Raw genomic sequence first — 21358 nt, 5'->3', positions numbered from 1 at the left:
CTCTCAGGAGACGTGTCATCAGGTTGGGGGGACCAGGGAATGTATAAAAGTATGAAGAGTACATGAAGTTACAATAGCTAAAAGAGATAGCAGTATTCCCCATTTTCCTAGCAGCTTTCCCAAAATGTCACCTGTCCTTAAGACCTCACATTAGTATCTGTTTATTCACTCCTGGTAAAAACCTAGCCTTCTTTACAAAGAAAAGAGCAGTTATCAGACCTGAATTTCCTCAGCTTCCTGCCCCCTCCTCTGCGACAAACCCCCCCTGCCTACGGCACCTCTCACACCTCAGCACTCATACCAGACCCTAAAGCCAAACTCCAGTCTCACTGCGCCCTTCACTTCCAAATGAGTGAACTGTATGAAATCCCTACATCATCAGGGATAATAAGTACCTAAGGATAATCATCAACTCATAATATCACTATTCTTTAAAAACAAGGGATTTTTCCTAGAAAAGTGTCCTTTGGGGGATGAAGCTGCAGAATTCTATACCATTCAGCAGAAAGCCAAATGGCTCCTATTGCAATTACAGGTCAGATTTAAGTTGTCCTTTTACTCGCTGACAGCTCCTGATAATGAGATAATGATTTCTTCCACCTCGCCAGTATTAACCTTAAGCCATTTATATTCTCAAAGTGACAGTAGTTTATACAAAAACAGCAGCTGCATTGCACACACTTGAATATAAACGGTGTACTGATAAGTGCAAACCAGCAGGGCTGCCCTCACGCGAGAGCCCCCACACCAGAGAGCTCACCTACTCCATCAGGAAAGACTTTAGCATTCATGAAACCCATATCAGATAAGGTGAGAGGAAGAAGGCAAAGGAATGGAAGAGAAAATATGGGTAGATCTTCCCTGCAGCAAGCAGAGTGAAACGAATGGAAGTGACTGTGCTGGATATAATGGGCCTCGGTTCAGCTTCAGGGTAATTACCCACGTCCGGCCCTTGTTTAAAAATCCTGCTCCTCTTATCAAGGCTCCCCACTGCTCTCCATCTGGTACTGGACAGTAGCTACAGAAACCACTTGTGCTAAAGTCACACAACTATAAACAGCACTGGCCATTCCCAAACCAAGGACAGGCAGGTCAAGAGTCTGGCTTCCAGTACTATTAAGAGAAACCCTCGTGATGGGAACAAGGTAAGGTTGGAAATCTCCATGCCTAAATGAGGAATTTACATATAATCTGTACTTTAAAACAGTTCATCACCCAGTAACATATTAATTTACCTAGACTCTCTGAGCATATATTACCGTATTTATTAAAATGTTCTACAGTTCAGAAATGGGGGTGACATCTGACAGCTGAACTCTGACAATTGCAGGCAGCATATAATTTCTCTCTAACTGTAAAAAAAAAAAAAAAAGCACTGTGGAGCTCGGGGCTGGCATGATGATACAGATCATCCACATGATCTCTACAAAAGTTTCCAACTTTATAAATTCAAAACTTTACCGCAATTCTCAAAAGAATGTAAAAGCATCTTATTAGTTACTACAGAGAATACTTACTTAAACCTAAGAAGACTGGTTTATCCTGGTAAGCAGCCAACGCTGAGGGACAGGCAAGGCCGCACACGGGTATTCGCAGGGGAACTCACTCGCTTTAATCTGCAGACTGTCCATCACCTAAGTGACTAACTAAAATTTCCACAATCCATTAAAAGGAAAACTAATAAAAATGCAAATACATTTATATAGAGACAGAAAACAAGCAAAACTATTTTGTTCAGGGATGAATTCTATAGTGATAATATTACAACAAGAAAACCAGAAATTGATCACCATAAAAGGCAGAATAGTGATTATACCTGTGTGTTTATGATCAGAAACAGACTCAAAACAGCTATATCCCTCTGTATTCTAGGGTCTGGTGGTGATGACATAGATGTTTACTTTATAATTATTCATCTGGTGGTAACTTTATGTTTGGGGCAAAAACATGCAAGTTAAAATCTCAGTATTGGACTGCTGGTGATCAAAGGAAAGGTGATGCAAGTTAATGTCTGATGTTGAAAACACGAGAAAGATAATTCTATATTAATATATTAATAGTGTGTGTAATTATGTTATACATATTGCATATACAGTGTATTAATACACAGGCCTTTCATTTCCCCGAACCATCCATATTTTGAGCTCCTTGGATCCCATTTTATGTAACTGCAGCTGGTCTATTCTTAGACTCTATAATATTGTGACTGTGTTACTATTACAGCTTGAAAACGTGAGTTTTAGAGCTAGAGAAAAAAGGCAAATGCTCTGTCTGTCATCAGGGAACTACTTGTTTCTACAAATAAAAGGAAAACAATCACTATATTAAGGAGATGAAGGAAAATACAGTGAAAGAACTAAGGGAAGCAATGAATGAACAATATGAGAATCCCAATGAGGAGACAGAAATTTTAAGAGGAACCAAACAGAACTACTGGAGTCGAAAACCTCAGTAAATAAAATGAAAATTTCTCAGGAGGGTTTCAGCATTAGGCTGGAGCCAGCAGAAAAAAAGAATCAATGAAATCAAAGAAAAGACAACTGAAATGAGTCAAGCTGAGGACTAGAAAGAAAACAGTTAGGAAAAGAAGAAACAGCCTAAGTAAGAGAGCTGAGGGTTCTCATTGCGTCTGCGAATACACACATCACAGCAGTCCTGGGGGAGAAGAGAGGAGCAGAGGGAACATCCAAAGAACAAATGACAGAAAAGTTTCCAAACTTGGCAAAAGACTTGAAGATGCAGATCCAAGAAGCCCACTGACCACTAACCGGGGTGAACTTGAAGAAAACTATGCCCGCGCGTGGTGGTCAGTGTTGAAAACAAAGGGCCTGGGGAGAATTCTGACAGCTGTGAGAGAAAAGCAAAGCTTTCTGTACAAGGAAGTCCCAATTCCACCCAGTGCCTGCGTCTCATCAAGAACCAGGGCGGTGAGGAGGGAGTGGCTGACATACTTGCAGTGCTGAGAGAAACAACTGCTAACCAAGGATTTCATACGCAGGATACTTTCTTTAAAAAACGAGAGAGAGATTAAGACATTCCCAGTTAAACAAAAACTGTGGGAGCGCATCACCACTGACCTTGCCCTACAAGCAATGCTGAAAGTTTTTCAGACGGAAAGGAAAGGACACTAGACAGTGGATGAAAGCGGCATAAAAAAATAAAGACCTCTGGTAAAGGTAAACTATTAGGGCAATTACAAATGACAGGACTAGTCTAATGTATTTTGTTGGTATGCAACTCCACTTCTTACTTTCTATAGGTACCATAATGCAAATGCTTAAAAATTAATAAATTTAAGGTTTGAACATAAAATGTCCAAAAATATGTTGTAACAAGTACAAAAGAAAAACAAAGTGAACAGTATATGTGTATGCTATTGAAGTAAAGTTGGTATCAAATTATAAAATGATCATTATATACTTAAGTTATTAATCACAAAGAAAACATACAAAAAACATATCCAGAAAAAAATGAGAAGGGACTCAACATGGCACAATACAAAAAGCACAAGTAATATGAATCTATGCACTAACAGATGAATTGAGGAACAAAACATGTGCAAGACTTGCAAAGACTAAATAACAAAGTGGCAAAAGAAAATCCTGCATTATCAGTAGTGACTTTAAATGTAAATGGATTAAACTCCAGTTGTGGTTTGGAGTTGTATGTGCCCCAGAAAAACATGTCCTTAAACTTAATTCATTCTTGGGGGTAGGAACTCATAATAAGTAGCACCTTTCTGACGAAATTACTTAAGTCGGGCCCAGAATGGGTCTCAATCCTATTACTGGAGTCCTTTATAAGCAAAATGAAACTCAGATCTATAGAGAAAACCAAAGGAAGCAAGAAGCGGAAGGTCAACAGAACCTGGAAGAGAAGGCAAAGACCAGGAAAGGCCGTGTGACAGACGACCCAGGACCACGGGTCTTCAGAAAGAAAGCATCGCCTTGATGATGCCTTGATTTGGACTTTTTCCAGCCTCAAAACCATGAGCTACCAAATCCCCTTCGTTTAAACCAGCCCACTGCAGGGTACTTGCTTGAGCAACCCAGGAAACGGAAGCACTGCCCAGTCAAAAGGCAGAGGTTTGAGGAAGGGGTAAGAAGGTATGACCCAACTATATATGCTATTTACAAGGGACTCCCCTTAAATTCAAAGACATAAAAGCGTGCCAAAATGAAAGAAGGGAAAAAGATCATCTATGCATATAAACAAAACAGAGCTGGGGTAGCTATACTAAAATCATTTAAAATAGACTTTAAATCAAAAACTGTTACAAGGGACAAGGAAAGGGATTATATACAGATAAAGGGGTCAATTTAACAAAAAGGCATGATGATTATAAATATATACATAACAGCAGAGCCCCAAAATATACACAGCAAACACTGAGGGATCTGAAGGGAGAAATTAATGATTCTACATTAACGGGCCTCGACTGAAATACTAGGGGTCAATGAGAGTGAGGGGTAAGGAGTCTGGGATGTACATGTTTTTCTTTTTTCCTTTTATTTCTTTTTCTGGAGTGATGCAAATATTCTAAAAATGGTCACAGTGATGACTACAACTACGTGATGACACTGCGAGCCACTGATTGCTCACTCTGGGTGAACTGTATGTGTATAAAGATATCTCAACACAAATATAAAAAAATAGTAGTAGGCCTCAATACACCACTTTCAATAATAGATAAAACATCTAGACAAAGGATCAATAAGGAAACAGAAGACTTGAATGATTCTATAAACCAATTAAGCCAACAAACATATATGTAGACGACAACCCGACAACAGAACACACTTTCTTCTCCAGTGCGCATGGATCATTCTCCAGGACAGGCCAAATGCTAGGTCTCAAAACACTGAAATCATACAATGTATATTCTCCAACAACAACTGAAAAAAGCTGGAAACCTAATACTGTAGGAGAAATGGAAAATCTACAATTATGGGGAGATTAAACATCATGCTCTTTAACAGCCAGTGGGTCAAAGAGCAAATCACAAGTGAAATTAGGAAATCTTGAGACACCTAAAAACAAAAACACACATACCAAAACTTATGGGATGCAGCAAAGGCGGTGCTAAGAAGGAAATTTAGAGCACTTAATCTTATATTAAAAAAAGAAGAGCAATCTTAAGTGAGAGAGCTTATCTCACAACCGAAGATCTAGAAAAAGAAGAGCAAAATAAACCCAAAATGAGAAGGAATGAAGGAAATAAAGATTTGAGCAGAGATAAATGAATTAGAGAATAAAATTAAAAACAGAAACAACAAAACCAAAAGTTAACTCTTTGAAAGACCAATAAAATTGGGAAATGTGTGGCTAGAGTGACAAAAAAAAAGAACACAAAGAACTAAAATCAGAAATGAAAGGGAGGACATTACTACCAACCCCACCAAAATAAAAAGGACTATAAGGAGATACTGTGAACAGTATGCCAACAAATTCAATAACCTAGAAAAATGACAAGATCCTAGAAACAGAAAACAACCTGCTGACACTAGAAAAATGGACGATTTCAATGGGCAAATTACAAATAAAAAGATTAAATGAGTAATCAAAAACATTCCAACAAAGAAAAGCCAGGACCAGGAGGTTTCACTGGTGAATTTATCCAAACACTCCAAAGAAAATTAATAGTAATCCTGGTCAAATTGTTCCAAAATACTGAAGAGGAGGGGACACTGCCTAACTCATTCTACTAAACCAACATCACCACATACTAGACCCAGATAAAAACAACCCACATAACCATCATAGACCAATATCCCTTAGGAGCACAGGTACAGAAACCCTCCAGAGATAACTATCAACCATTCTGCACAGGGGAGGGCTTGGCTCATCACTGATCATCACTTCTGACAAGTGAATCAAGGTCCCTGGGACCTGGCTCTGAGGGCAGGTATTGTTTCAACCCCATCCTGGACAAAGGCAGCAGCAGCCACTGCCCTACCCTGTCACAGCGTCAGAGGTGGCAGAGATTTTATTAAAGACACAGGGCTTCCTCAGGGCTCCATGGTTTCTGATGAGAAATCACCAATCAGTCTTATTGGGATTCTCTTGCACATAACATGCTGCTTTTCTCTTGTAGTTTTCAGAACTCTCTTCTTGTCTTTTGTATTTGATAGTATAATAAATATATGACAGGGTGTATATTTCTTCATGTTTATTCTGTTCGGTGTTCTCTGAGGTTCTGGGATGTGTATATTCTCGTGTTTTGCTAAGTTTAGGGAGTTTCCTGTCATTATTCTGTCTCTTTCTCTCTTTCTTCTCCTTTTGGGACTTCTATGTGTATACTGGCATGCTTGATGGTGTCCCATAGCTGCCTGTCATGGTCAGGTTCATGAGTCAACTTGGCCAAGTGGTGGCACCTGTTTGTCTGGTTGGGCAAGTGCTGGCCTGTCTGTAGCAATGAGGATATTTCATAGAATTAAATCATGAGCACGTCGGCTGCATCCACAGCTGATTCCATTTGTAATCAGCCAAGGGGAGTGTGTTCTGCAATGAGTGATGCTTAATCTAATCACTGGAAGCCTTTTAAGGAGGATTCAGAAGAGACAAGCTCTCTTCCTGCTTCGGCCGGCGAGCCTCTCCTGTGGAGTTCGTCCAGACCCTCCATCAGAATCGCCGGCTTCGCAGCCCGCCCTGTGGATTTTGGACTCTGTGTTCCCACGGTTACATGAGACACTTTTATAAACTTTACATTTGCAAGTGTTTCCTCTTGATTCTGTCTCTCTAGAAAACCCTAATTAATATACTGTCTTAGGATATATATATATATTTTTTTACATGGGCAGGCACTGGAAATCAAATCCAGGTCTCCGGCATGGCAGGTGAGAATTCTACCTGCTGAGCCACCGTCGCACCGCCCAGGCTATTTTCACTTTTACCAATTCTTTTTTCTTTCAGGCCCTCACCCTTACTCTTTTCAAGTGTCCTGTCTTCAAGTTCATTGATTCTTTCTCCTGCCAACTCTATTCTGCTCTTGAAACCTTTCTGGGCATTTGTCATTTCAGTTATCTTCAACTCTAGTAATGTTTGGTTCCTTTTTTAAATTTCTCTCTCTTTACTTAGACTCTCATATTGTTCATTCATTGTTTTCCTGATGGTCTGTAGTTCCTTCTCTGTACTCTCTTTCATCTCCTTAAGCATTAAGATAATTTTCTAAAAAGCTTTGTTTCATATGTCTACATTCCTGTCTTCTTCATTTTCTGTATTTTTATCCTCTTCCTTTGGATAGGCCATCATCTCCTGCTTCTTTCTTTATCTTGTACTCCTTTGTTATATACTGTATATTTTAATATTTTAAAATGTTAACTCTTGAGATTTACTCCCTGGGATGTCTTTCTGATTTTGTAGCCAGCTGGTGACAAGACTAAGATTTTTTGGAGCTTCAGCCCTATGAGGAAGGTCTGCCCAAGGCGACTGGACTGTGCAGGGTTTTCCCTCTCTTACTGGACCCCTGACTTGGCCTGGGCTTGTGTCTGTTAGCTGTTTTGGAGTTGTCCTGTTTCTCAGAGGACAAACCCCTTCTCCTGGGTCCCTGAAGTCAACAGGCCTTTGTTGCAGACTGCCTTCCTCCAAAGTTTTTACACTATTTTTGTTGCCTCACACTGCTTTTGCTTCAAGAGCAAATTCTGGAAGGAGGGTCTCCCTGGAGAGGACTTTCCCAGTTCAGTCCTTCCCAGTCAAACAGGGCCAGGAACCCATGAAGAGGGCACAAATCAGCTCCAAAGTGTCCTATGGAGGGGTTAGAAGGGTGTCAAAAACTTCTCTAACAGCTCCCGAGAGCTGAGCTTTCCTGGCCTTCCCGGCAAATGCAGCCCTCCACTTAAATGTCCTGCAGGCCCGAGGGAGCCCCATGTCTTTAAATATCCACCTCTGTCCCCGTCTGAGGAGGGCTGAAACAATGGCAGCTGCCACCTCTGTCCAGGGCAGGTTGAAACAGCAGTTGCCCTCAGAGCTGGGACCTAGCAAATGAATTTGCTATTCAAAGACTGTGATCAAAGGTGCATGGGTGGGGCGGGCCGCGGTGGCTCAGCGGGCAAGGTGCTTGCCTGCTATGCCGGAGGACCTCGGTTCGATTCCCGGCCCCAACCCATGTAACAAAAACGGAGAAACAGAATACAATAAAAACAAGAAAATGTTTAAAGATGTTTCCCTTTCTTCCTTCCTTCCTTCCTTCTATCCTTCCTTCCTTCTCTCTGTCTTTCCTTTAAAAAAAAAAAAAAAAAGGTGCATGGGTGGTGCAGTGGTAGAATGCTGGCCTTCCATGTGGGAGGCCTGGGTTCGATTCCCAGACCATGTACCCCCCCCCCCCCCAAAAAAAACAACCATGATCAGTGACTGGCCATGCAACCCCTGTTCTTAGGGAAGAGGATTTGTATGTCCCTTTCTACAACCAGCAGCTAACCAGGGACTGGACCCTGCAGCAGCCTGCTATGAGGGTGGGGGATGGGCACCGGTAGCCATCACACAGAGACAGCAAGTTATTGTTCTTTCCCGGAATTTATCAGTCTCTTCCTCCCACTCTTCCCTAGATGCTGTACAGTGTTTTTTGGCCTCTGGAGTTTCAAAATAGTTGCTTCAGACATATCCTACCTGTTTAATAGTTATTTTGGTGGGAAGACTGAGCCTTATAGCTCCCTACTCTGTCATCTGCCCCAGAACTCTCCATCTCAACTCCCCAACTAATTTTTGACAGGTGCCAAGTCCTCTCAAATGGTAACTTCAACAAATGGTGCTGGGAAAGCTGGATGTCCGTATGTAAAAAAATGAACCCTTACCTCACACCATATACAAAAATAAACTCAAAATGGATCAAAAATATAAGAACCAGAATCACAAAACTCCTATTAAAAAAACATAAGGAAGCCTCTTCAGGACCTTGTATTAGGCAAAAATTTCTTAGATTTTACACCCAAAGTACAAACAACAAAAGAAAAAATTGATAAATGGGAATTCATCAAAATTTAAAATTTTTGCGCATTAAAGGACTTTATCATTAAAGTGAAATGACAACTACTCAGTGGGAGAAAACACTTGGAACTACATATCTGACACAGATTTAATATCCAGAATGTATTAAAAAAAACTCTACAACTCAACAACAAAAGACAAACCAAATTTTAAAATGGGCAAAAAACTTGAATAGGCATTTCTCCAAAGATATATAAATGATCAAAAAGCACATGAAAAGATGCTCAACATCCTTAGCCATCAGGGAAATGTAAATCAAAAGTAGAATGGCTACTTTTAACAAAACAGAATACTACAAGTGTGGTGCAAATGTGAAGAACTAGGAACACATTCATTTTTAGTGGGAATATAAAATGTGCAGCTGCTGTGGAAGACAGCTTGATGTTTTCTTAGAAAGTTAAATACAGCATTATCATATGACCCAGCAATCCCACATCAATTATATACCCCGAAGAACTGAAGGGGTATCAGAATCAGAAAGCAGGGAATCAGAATTGAAAGCCAGGAATCAGATATTTGCACACCAATTTTTATAGCATTATTCACAACTGCCAAACATGGATGCAACTGCAGTGTGCATCAATTGATGAATGTATAAACAAAATGTGGTCCATACATACAATGACTATATTCAGTAAAAAAAGGAATGAAGTTCCGATACATACAACTTGTTGAAGACATCGTGTTGAGTAAAATAAGCTAGATGCCAAAGGAAAAATATCATATGATCTCACTAATACGAAACAATTAGAATAACCAAATTTATAAGAGTCAGAAACTACAATAGAGGTTACCAGAGGCCAGGCTAGGGTAGGAAATGGGGGATTCATGCTTAAATTGTACCATGTTTCTATTTGGGAAGATGGAAGAGTTTGGGTACCGGATGGTGGGGATGGCAGCACAACATTGTGAACGTAATTAACAGCACAGAAATATCATTTGCATGTGGTTAAAATAGAAAATTATATGTCACCAGAATAGAATTTTTAAAAATCCATGCGGCTGTACAACAGAAATTGTGAATACTAAAGTAAACCATGGCCTATATTTAATAGCACAATTATAAAAATGTTTTTTCATCAATTCCAACTAATGCACCGCACTAATGCAAAGTGTTAATATCAGGTCGGTATATGGCAACTCTGTATATTATGCATGATTTTTCTGCAAACCTACAACTTGTCTAATAAAAAAATGAACGAATGGATTATGCAATGTGATATGCAGCATCTATTTTCATGAACCTTTTTCAAATATTTTAAGTTAAAACATAATTTACATATAACACAAACATGTTCTATTTGAATTGCTACGTAAAGCAACAGCTCTCTATTTTGCTAGGCAAAAGGCTCTACCCCTCCCCTAAACATAATATACTCGGACATCAATGAATACTGTGCTGGTATGAAGCCCAGGCTGGATTTATATCTAATTACTGTGTTCTGACTTGGTGTCTTAGTGTCATCCTTTCTCATCATCTATATCCCACTACATGTTATATGATTTAAACACTCATACCTAATCTCTTCTGTCTTAGCTCTAACCAAAAGGAAAAAACCCACAATGCAGGCAATAGAAAGGCTAAATACACAAAATATTTCAGAACAGTCAACCAGAACAGACTATCTTTAATTCAAACAGCTGCTAAAGAAAAATATAACCCACAACATTATTCCCAAGAAGAATAATGCATAGTGGAAATAGGCCTGAACACCACAACTGATGATAACAGCACTACTTTAATATTCTAATACATAAACGAATTATCATAAAGGCTAACTTCTACCTCAAGCCATTCACAAGTCATTTTCTCAAACAAGTAACCTCTGTGTCATATCTTCTCTGCCTTCCTCATTTCAACAATGCGTATTGTTTACAGTTAATGGTTCTCCACAACATCAAAATTTTTCAGTCCCTTTAGTTAGAATCCCTCAGTTTTGGCCCTCTTCCATTCTAATTACTGTATTCATCAGCCTCAAGTTACGGGACTCTTTCATTCTAGCCAAAATAAAATTAGATTAACTCATATCACTCACCACTATGACCTTCCAATACTTCCTATTTTAAATCATCTGAACTATACTGGGTAGCTATAAAAAAGAACAACAGTTGATTTTTATAATACTTATAACTTTAGATGAAAATTTATGCCCATAAGACACCCAGAATAAGACTTACCTATACTTCAGTATTTCTCAAACCACCAGGAGTATAAAGTTGCATTGCCAGGTAAACAGGCCACAAGACAAATAGGGCACATAATAGCCCATTTAATGCAATGATAATATAAAATACTCTTTTATATTAAAGCAAGTATCTAATTTAGAGTAGAATATAAAAGTTGCATACCCTGTTGCCTGCCCAAGCAAAACAAAAAAAAAGTTGCATGAATTTTTAAAAAAGATTTCTAGGGACTCTCGAAGCTGTCAAAGGGCTCCTCTGGGTTCAGGCACCTCTAAGAGGGTGGTGTTGTGGGCTGCCACTGATGGCACAACACGACACTCATGTTCCGACCTCTTCCTGACGAGTCTGGAAAGAGCACACAGCATCAACCAGGCCCTGCACTAACAGGGGACACGAGTGCTGGTGGTGCAACAAATTCCTTCTCCCATGGCCCCACCAACCACACAAGCTAAACAGAACAGCGCAAGGAAAATCCACCTTCAAAAGATTCAATAATAAGCCACTTAAGAATATTTACCGTTTAGTCCCGGCATATATTCTAAAGGAAGAAAACGTGCTTTGGTAGAGAGGCAACAGGACACACAGAATATCACGTACAAAGACGAGTTCTGGTCTCAGTTTTATCACTTACTATTTAAGTGAACTAGGGTAGGCCAAAGCAACTTCCTCATCTCTAAGACTTTTAAAGCCTTATAAAAGTGTTTTTTATTGTTCACTTAGCTTTCAGAATATACCAACAGGTAACAATGACAAAAAATTGGTTATAAGGTATCGTAATTTTAACACAGTTATCAAGAAATTACTTTAGTTACTACTAATGCTCAATAAACAAGTCTTTTAAAAAGCTCAGCCAGTATTACAAAGGTACAAAACTTCATAAAACATTCATATTCTTTAGACAATTTTTGTACTTATAATCTATGTTTACTTTTTTTTAAAAAAAGGGGGGACAATGAAGAACATTTTATAATGTTCTTCAGGTAGGCCAAAAGTTAATACTAAAGTTAAACCTAAAAAGTGACCAAAAAAAAAAAAAAAATGAGTAGACAGTATATAAAAGTGTAAAAATCTAAAATTAATAGTCTTCCTTCCCTTGCAAAATCACCAATACTGAACAGCCTGAGAATAATTTGTTAGATGCATCTGAGAACTGTATGACAATTTTGTGTCATCAATCGAATTATAAAAGACTGGGCTCTCGCTGCAATTATATATCCTCCTCTCCAGAAAAAGGAAAGATAGAAATGAAATAATTAAAAAGCAAACATGACCAACTATTTTCAGTTATAGTAAATGCAATACTAGTTAAAACTCACTGATAAAATTAATCTTATAAAGTGAAGATTCATTTCAAATGATTACTAGAAAACAGCTTTTTCTTTTAATCAATTTTAAAATAACAAAGTAAAATGATAAAAGGAAATGAGGCAAACTTAGTACTGCCTCAACAGGCTTAAAAATTCCTGAGTGCCCTCCCCAATGACATGAGACATGACTCGCAGGGGTGTAAATCTCCCTGACAACACAGGGCAGAATTCCAGGGATGAGCCAGGGCCCAGCATCATGGGGTTGAAAAGCCTTCTTGACCAAACGAGGCAAGAGAGGAATGAGACCAAATAAAGTTTCAGTGGCTGAGAGATTTCAAACAGAGTCAAGAGGTTATCCTGGAGGTTCTTCTTTTGCATTATATAGACATCCTGTTTTAGTTTATGGTGTATTGGAGTGGTTAGAGGGAAGTACCTGAAACGGTTGAGCTATATTCTAGTAGCCTAGATTCTTGGGCAACTGAATAAAGATTTTGTAATTACAATGTGACTGTGTGATAGTGAAAATCTTGTCTGATGCCCCTTTTATCCAAGGTATGGCCAGATAAGTAAAAAAAATAAATAAAAGAGGGTACAAAGGGTAAAATAAATTGGTTAGATGGAAATACTAGTGGTCAATGAGAGGGAGGGGCAAGGGGCATGGGATATATGAGTTTTTTCTTTTTGTTTTTTCTGGAGTGATGCAAATGTTCTAAAAAATGTTATGAATTTACAACTCAGTTGTAAATATACAACTCAGTTATGAATATACAACTATGTGATGACATTGTGAACCACTGATTGTACACCATGTATGGAATGTATGTGTGTGAAGATTTCTCAACAAAAATATTAAAATAATAATAAAAATAATTAATTCTGGGGAAAAAAATACTGGAGTGCCCCTATTTATCATATCTATGTAACAGATGCACCCTTAGATCATTCCCTGTCACTTCTTCCAAGTCTCAAATAAATTTGCTTCAAAAAAATTATAAATCTGGGGAAAAAAACCCTAAACTTTCTGAAACAAATTAAACTCGGGGGAAACAAAAGTGAAATTAGTCCACAGTGGAACTTAATTTTGCCATTAAAATAGAAATGACTAACTTATGATATGACTCCATTAATTATTAAACAATCAAATAATACCAATATCTTTCTTTTTCCAAATCTTCTGAATAGTGTTTCAAGCCATTATATGGTCAAGTACTATGTATGTATGCCACAAAATAAAGAATGCTGATGTCATTTAGTTAACTGTATAATATCAAAAGTTAAATCTACAAAATCTTTAGGTTATGTTTCCGTTTTTTTACATGTATTACTCATGTACCTGGCACATAATGTTAGCTATTTTTATTAATACTAATGCAAATTATTACATTAAGTACTATGATTTCTATGCATTTCAATATTACTATTCGAATTATCAAACACCTCATTTCCCTAAAATATTAAAAGAAAAACATATACATGAACTATAACTGACAGGGAGAGTATAAAATCAGAAGCTTCTTACTCAGTGAGACGGTTTTTGGTATGAATGGTTCACTGTAAAAGTCAATAAAAGTAGGAAAAATAAAAATATTTTGCAAACATATTAAACATCTTATTTTAATTAAAAAAACAGCATAGACATTTGTTACTCTTTTATATAGGATCAAGACCTATAAAGGTTTTCAGTTTTGGCCTCTGTAAAATGGTACAAGAACGTAAAGGCTATTTCAAAGCAGTCAGCACAGGACCTAGATGGTTAAACTTTCTTCCCAACCGTGATCGTTATCTCACTCACTCCCAATTCAAGCGTCTTCTTCAGCAGCTTCCTTCATCCTGTCTTTCCACAACATTCAACTTGGATTTCAGGAGAATGACAATTTTATTTTCACATTCATACTTCACTGGTTTAATGAGTATTTAATTTAATTGCATAACTACCACAACAAATATAACCAGCATAGACAGCCTGGGGACACACCCTGACTCTGGGTAAGCAGACAACTTGGCTGGTGGGTGTAGAGGTACATGGACATAACAGAGGACAATCAACTCACGAACAGAAAGTGTTGTGCATATTCCAGGCCCCCCACACGTCGTGCTTTAGAGCAGGACGGCCAGCACTGGTTCTGCAACTGAGCCTGAAATCCAAGTTAGCGAAGAGGGCTTCTACCAAATCCCTAACAAATGTCGGTCATTCAAAATCATCACTCTGGAACACTGTCACTGCCTCAAACGATCTGGGAACTCCTCTCGTGGAGAATCTATGCAGTGCTTTAAATGTTACTTGTTAAGTCACAATCCTGGGAACAGGACTGATTTTCGAAGACAACTTTAATTTATTTAGTTACATGTCTGGTATAAAATGTGAGCAACAGATTCCCGTAGTACTATTTGAATAAAAACAGATTATTACTATAAGGCAAAACAACCATTTGATATGAATGATAATGTTCTAAAGATAAATCCAAAAGATCAGCTTCAAAAACATTCTGAATAATGATGATATAGATAAGTACAAAGATTCCAAGGATATATGTGAATTGAATATAAATTTCTAATATTTCTGTATCATAAATAACTATCACAGACTCATTTTAATTACATCACATATACTTGTACATATACATACACACACACACAGAGAGAGAGAAGATACCAATCAGCTACTTCTATACACATACAGCTTAGTTTTCTGAAATGCTCCAATACTGAGGTCTGATTACTATGAAAACTTCATATCATGAAAAGAAATTTGAATCTTCTTCAGTAACAAAAATGAGTCACTAAAAGTTTTTCACAAAGAAGTGGCATAATGAACGCAGTGTTTTATGAAGATTAGTTTAACAGGTAAGAAGTAGAGGTGTGAAAAGTGAAAGAAGAGAGAACACTTAGGAGACTGACAGTATAATCAAGGTGTATAATAACGAGGGTCTGACTAGTAAAAGACAAGCAAATGGAAATAAAAAGACAAAAATGAGAAATACATGAAGTGATATAAATGAGAGGCACTACACAAATATCAGTTTTCATTACTGTGAAAGAAACCACAGAGTGAATTAGATGAAAGGAAATCAAACACAAAGTCGAGATGGGGGGATGATCTCTACTAGATGATGGAGTCACAAAGGCCTCGGGCGAGAACCCTCCTCCCCTGCCCTGCCCTGCAGGTCCTAAGGTAGGACGGGGCTGGTCCAGTTTCCAGGGCATTCGGGAAGCTTTGGTTGTCAATCCAGATAAGAACAGCCCAAAGAGAGCGCTGTAGATTCAATGAAGCTCCATTATCAGGCATTATTCATATCAATTCTCATCCGGACATAAAATGAGAGATGCTTTGTTCTTTCTTCTCAAGTTCAAATGAGTTGTGTGTGTGTGAATAAGCACGTGTGTGTGTGAGGGGTTGGAGGGAGAACGAATGAAGGGAAGGAAAAATTACTTTCTCCCTTATATAAAGCAACATTTTCTTTTCATTATTGTCTACAATCAAGCAGGCTCGGCTTCTGGAGAAACATTGTAACTAGCAGATTGGTAATTAAATGATAGTTAGCAGCAAGGACGTCAAATGAAGCCTGAGAAGTCTTCATTTCTCAGGTCCAACGTTCATGTCTGCTCTTCTGTTCAATTCCTCTATCTCACGCCCCCCCCCCCCCCATGCACACTCACAGAAACACCACAAATCTCTCCTGCAACACTTCCAGGTCCCACTGCAGAAAAAAACACTTAGAAAAATCTATTGACCAATTCTTTCAGAATTTATCCTAAAAATACTAGAACGATTTACCTCAAATGTCTTCACCTTTTCCATGGTTATCAAGCGCCGGGATGTGTGACTGGAAAGCTTCTGCTCACAGTTGCTGATGAGCTCCAGGCAAGGGTGCCGGGGCACCATCTCCTCTGTGTACCTGTGGAAGAGCAGCTGGCTGTTACAGGCGCCCCTCGACCTGCCACGCCACTGCATTCCATACCCGCGGCCGCCCATACAATCCAGACCCAACCTACCCGTGCATGCCCAGAGAAAGCATTTTAACAGTACCCACATCCAAACCAAAGGGTTCACATTTTACCTGTGGAATAAAGAGAGAGAAAAAGAGAAAGCGAGAGGTGGGGGGCAAGGGAGAGATTATAAGTGTGTTTGCACACTTTATTATGAATGCCAAGGATTAAAACCATAAAAGGGATGATTCCACCTTACAGGAGCCCATAACAGCAGACAAGACAGATGGAACTATGCTCTGTAACAGCCCATTGGACTCTTCAGGGACTGAAACACCTAGAGATTTATACATGTTCAAAGCATAGAATCCACTACAGCATACGCTTTCAAGTGGCACTGCAAAAGCTTAATGCTATCTTGAGACCTCTGATGACTCTGTAAATATAGGACTAAGGTTATTTATAAAACCGTCCAAATAAACTGCCACTAAAACAAACACGAGAGTACAACAGCACTCTCCTCGCACTAACCATGACACAAAGCCAAAGCCACAAGAGCGTGGGGGCCCTGCCCGGCACACGCCCTGCACCGGGAGGGGGGGGGGGACGGCACGGGCAGAGCAGCTCAGCACCCGCTGCCTCGCGGGAATCTGGGTGACAGGCGCTGCTCCAGTCCTGGCAGAAGGGACACGGGACAGGCACAGGGAGGGAGCCAGAGCGCGGGACAGGCACAGAGGGGAGAAAAGGCTCACTAGGTACGGGTGACTTTAACAACACTGCAATCGCCAGCTTTTAGCCTTCCTTTGTAAATCTTTATGCATTTTGGGGGGTAGTCTCTGCAAACACTGATTATATGGGTAATCTTAAATCTCTGACCCAAAATGGGAACAGTGCCGATTAGTATTTCCTTTAAAGACCACCAGCTCAGCTTGTTCCAATGTATCCCACTGTCTTCGCCCCTCCTCTGCCAACTCTCTAGGTCTCCCTGACCTTCAGTGCGGCACCCCATTACCTTAACCACATACTCAGAACCTCCGTCACCCCCTCTCCGAGCACCACACACTGCACTTGTGTTATCAGTGGAAGGAAAATTCTCTTCAAGTCCTTCTCTGCCTCCTCCTTAGGGTTTCCCAGCAAGGAATGAGCATTCCAGAGTTCACCTTGTCTAATAATTCCTCAGTGTCACAACACAGTCAGAAACGTTCTTCCAACAATCGCAACTCATATCAAACGTGGAATCTTTATACAAGCATTATGATATGAGTGAATACATTCTAGACGCTGGTTGAAAGACCAAAAATAAAGTAGCGACAGTGAAGGGACAGCCTTGACCGTATAAGCTTGCAAACGGAGGGACTGTGAGTGCTGGCATCGTTGTTTCTCAAACTTAGCTAAATATCTTTTTTTTAATTCATTAATTAATTTTTTTTACATGGGCAGTCACCGGGAATCAAACCAGGGTCTCTTGGCATGGCAGGCGAGAACTCTGCCTGCTGAGCCACCCTGGCCTGCCCTTAACTATCTTTCTAAAGGGGGAAAAAAATCTTCATTTCCTGACTGAGATGACAAAGCATTTTTATGAAAATATTATTCATTTAACATTTTATTAAAATGTTGTTAAAATGTTACATAAATTTCTTATGTTTATAACTCTTATATAACTATAAAACCAAAACAAATTTGTATTCAATTCAAAGGTAGAAAACCAGTACAATTTGAATTAACATTTGTAATATGAATGATACGAAATTGCTAAAACTAAGTTGCCAATGTTTGGTATAACAGCAGAAAAACATATTTGCACATCTTATATTACCTTTTCCACCTGATTCTTTCCATTTTAAGCCTGAGGGACATCACTGGTGTTGATGCAATCATTAACAAACTTGTTCTAACCACTAATTTCTCATTTTAATGTGTTAATCAATTAAAAGTATTCTCCCACAGCAACAAACTACAAAATGAAAATAATAATTAAACAGAATATTTTCACTGCATATTTACCAGTGCAGTGCATATCAATTTCACACTAGTGTATTTATTTCATTACTAGTCTATTTACTGGTATACTTCAAACATGCTAGTATGTTTGCATACTGATGAAGTAAGAGATCTAAATACACACTTTGCATAAACTATTATGGCAGTACAACATCCTATCTCAATTCTCTCCTTTTATTCCTGTCCTCTTAGAATCCAAGTAATTTATTTAAAATCTAAACCAGCCAGAATAGGCAAATTCAGAGAGAGAGAAAGTACACTGATGGTTGCCAAGGGTAGCAGCAGAGATGGTAACAGCTAATGGACTAGGGGTTTCTTTTAGGGTTGATGAAAATTTTCTGGAATTAGGGCTGATGGTTGCACAACTTTATGAATATACTAACAACCACTGATTTGCACACTTTAGAAGGGTGAATTTTATATGGTACATAAATTATATCTTAGTGAAAAAAACACCAAAAAAGAACCATGCACGACTCCTAGCACTCTCACAGATCAATGTTAATTAACGGTTACTGGGGAATCCTCGTGCCTCACACAACTACTGTCCACGTGTCAGAGTTTCTTCTCCTCTCCTAGAAGCAGGTTTTACGCTGATTGGAACACTTACTAAAGCAGTCTGAGGAATTACTTTTTCCTGTTTTCTAGATAAGAGATGAAAAATATGTTCTCTTCACTGATCAGAACCACCACAGAATTTATTTTACTGTAATGAAAATGTACCCCCAGATCCTACTTAGAGGCACTTCATTAAGTTTCTTCACTTTGTCGTCACTTTCGTCACCAGCAACAGGAGTTGGATGTCTAGTGAGGGTCGCTTTTCAGAGAGACAGACGACGCTTCCACTCGCTTCTGGAGAGTTGTGTGTGTGACAATTGGATAACGAGCTTATCTGGATGCACAGCCTGGAGCAGCAGCCACTCCACTCGCTGAGCAGCTGAGAAACCAGCTCCCCTCCCACCACGTCCGCGGGAGCTGAGTTTATGTCCCACCCAAAGGAACACACCACAGGGTCTACAGGCCCAGTCTGCACGGAGTTGAAGTTTGTGAATAACAAACCCACAAATGTCAACAGTCTACAATAACTTGATGGGGGAAGTTCTTTATGAGTTTTCACAACAGACAACAACGACAGCGCCGATGAAGGACTGAGTTGGTGAAACTTAAGTCAGGCCTAGAAAGAGGACTCGAGTTTTACCGGCTGAGGGGAGGAAGGGCGTATCAGGCAAGGGGGACACAATAAAGGTAAAGATACAACGTGCGCAGAGTATCCTGATGCTGGCAAAAGGTTTATGTCTTGGAAGGGGAGCATCTAGTCAAGGAAGGAAAAAGCAGAAACGTGTGAGTCGCAGTTCCCACCCTGTGATGTAGAGGCAGCAGTGAGAAAAGCCCTTTTCAATCATCAGCTCTGACAATTTTTCACTATAACTAAGCTTTTAGGTAGCATTATGCTTTTCTTTCATCTCATTACACTGTCAAAATGTCCTGGTTTAAAGAATAACCTGAAGTTGATTATAATGTGCAATTTTTATTTTTAAACTTGAATCACATAACCCATAAAAATCTGGTTGGTAAATTAACTCAATATTAGGACTAAAAGCCTGTATTCACTAGACCAAAAACATGAAAGTCTTCTAATTAAGCTGTACTAAGGAATTCCATTTTAAATTGAATTCCTCTTCATTTGTAATAAAAAGCCACATTTTCAATATAACATAATCAAATTAATTCTATCTTGACTACTTGTACATTTAATTCAGAAACAAGAACATTATGCCAAACTTTTGCAGACCACTTTAGTCTTAAATTTTGATAATTTAAGATTTTAATTGTGATTTTTTTCAAAAAAGAGTAAGGATTTTGGAAGATGTATGCTGCAAGAGTGAAAAGAGCTTGATTTTCTAATTTAAGATAAATTAGTAAGCTTGTTAGTTAAGTCATTAATAATTAATAACAAATTAATACTTCATTAATATAAGAGCTGAAAGGAAGGAGAAAGCACCACAGAGTTCTAATAATGAACAACAGAGGGCATGGAAATAACTCTCTCCAAGACAATTAAGTCAAGGGAGCAAATGCCACAGGAGCCTCACGCAAATATGCTGGCCGTACACCTGGAAGAATCCCTGTCCCCAAGTGTGGTAGTTAATTCAGTTGTCAACTTGGCCAGGTGAAGGCACCTAGATCTATTGCTGTGACATGAGCCAATGGTACATGAACCTCACCTGTTGCTGATTGCATCTGCAGTCGGCTAGGAGACGTGCCTGCTGCAAGGAATGACGTTTGACTTAATTGGCTGGGGCTTAAACAAGAGACTCAACATAGCACAGCCCAAGCAGCTCAGCATACCTCATCTCAGCACTTGCAGCTCAGCCCAGGCCTTTGGAGATGCAGAAAGAAATGACCCCAGGGAAAGTTGTTGGAACCCAGAGGCCTGGAGAGAAGGCCAGCAGAGATCATCCTGTGCCTTCCCACGTAAGAAAGAACCTCTGTGGAAAGTTAGCTGCCTTTCCTCTGAAGAACAAAATAAATGCCCTTTTATTAAAAGCCAATCCGTCTCTGGTGTCTTGCATTCTGGCAGCTAGCAAACTAGAACACCAAGGGAACACCTAGGGGAAAAAGGAACTGACAAAGAGATGTCTCCCTTTTCTACTTCTAAAAATATCCCTATGCATTTGGAAATTCCCCTCAGGCAAAAAATTATTAAAAAAGAGAACTCACGCAAGAAATATCCAGGGGCCACTTTTAAGGTCTTCAGAAAGACTGAAAGTTATTAAAAGTAATTCCAGTTTTACTTATTACAAAGATGAGGGAATAAATAAAAGAACCCCAAAAGAAATCTTTAACCACATAAAATTTCAACTATAATTAAATAATATACTACAAATACTGGACAGTCAGATATTTTGAGTTAAAATTATCAGCCCTTCCCCCCTCAGGTACCCTTCCCCCCTCAG

At 39.1% G+C, this 21358-nt stretch overlaps 1 protein-coding gene across 5 annotated transcripts in view; it reads right to left on the bottom strand.

Annotated features, from left to right (window-relative positions):
* Nucleotides 1-21358, bottom strand: part of TRMT11 (tRNA methyltransferase 11) — a 90874-nt gene that overhangs the window by 9884 nt on the left and 59632 nt on the right. For all 5 annotated transcript variants that reach the window (XM_077162824.1, XM_077162825.1, XM_077162826.1 and 2 more), the window contains one exon: nt 16249-16369. In XM_077162824.1, the coding sequence (XP_077018939.1) occupies nt 16249-16369 (121 nt within the window). The remainder of the gene's footprint in view (nt 1-16248; nt 16370-21358) is intronic.

This window comes from Tamandua tetradactyla, chromosome 5 (genome assembly GCF_023851605.1).
Source record: "Tamandua tetradactyla isolate mTamTet1 chromosome 5, mTamTet1.pri, whole genome shotgun sequence".
NCBI classification, from domain to species: Eukaryota; Metazoa; Chordata; class Mammalia; order Pilosa; family Myrmecophagidae; genus Tamandua; species Tamandua tetradactyla.
This window is presented reverse-complemented; position numbering and strand designations above follow the sequence as displayed.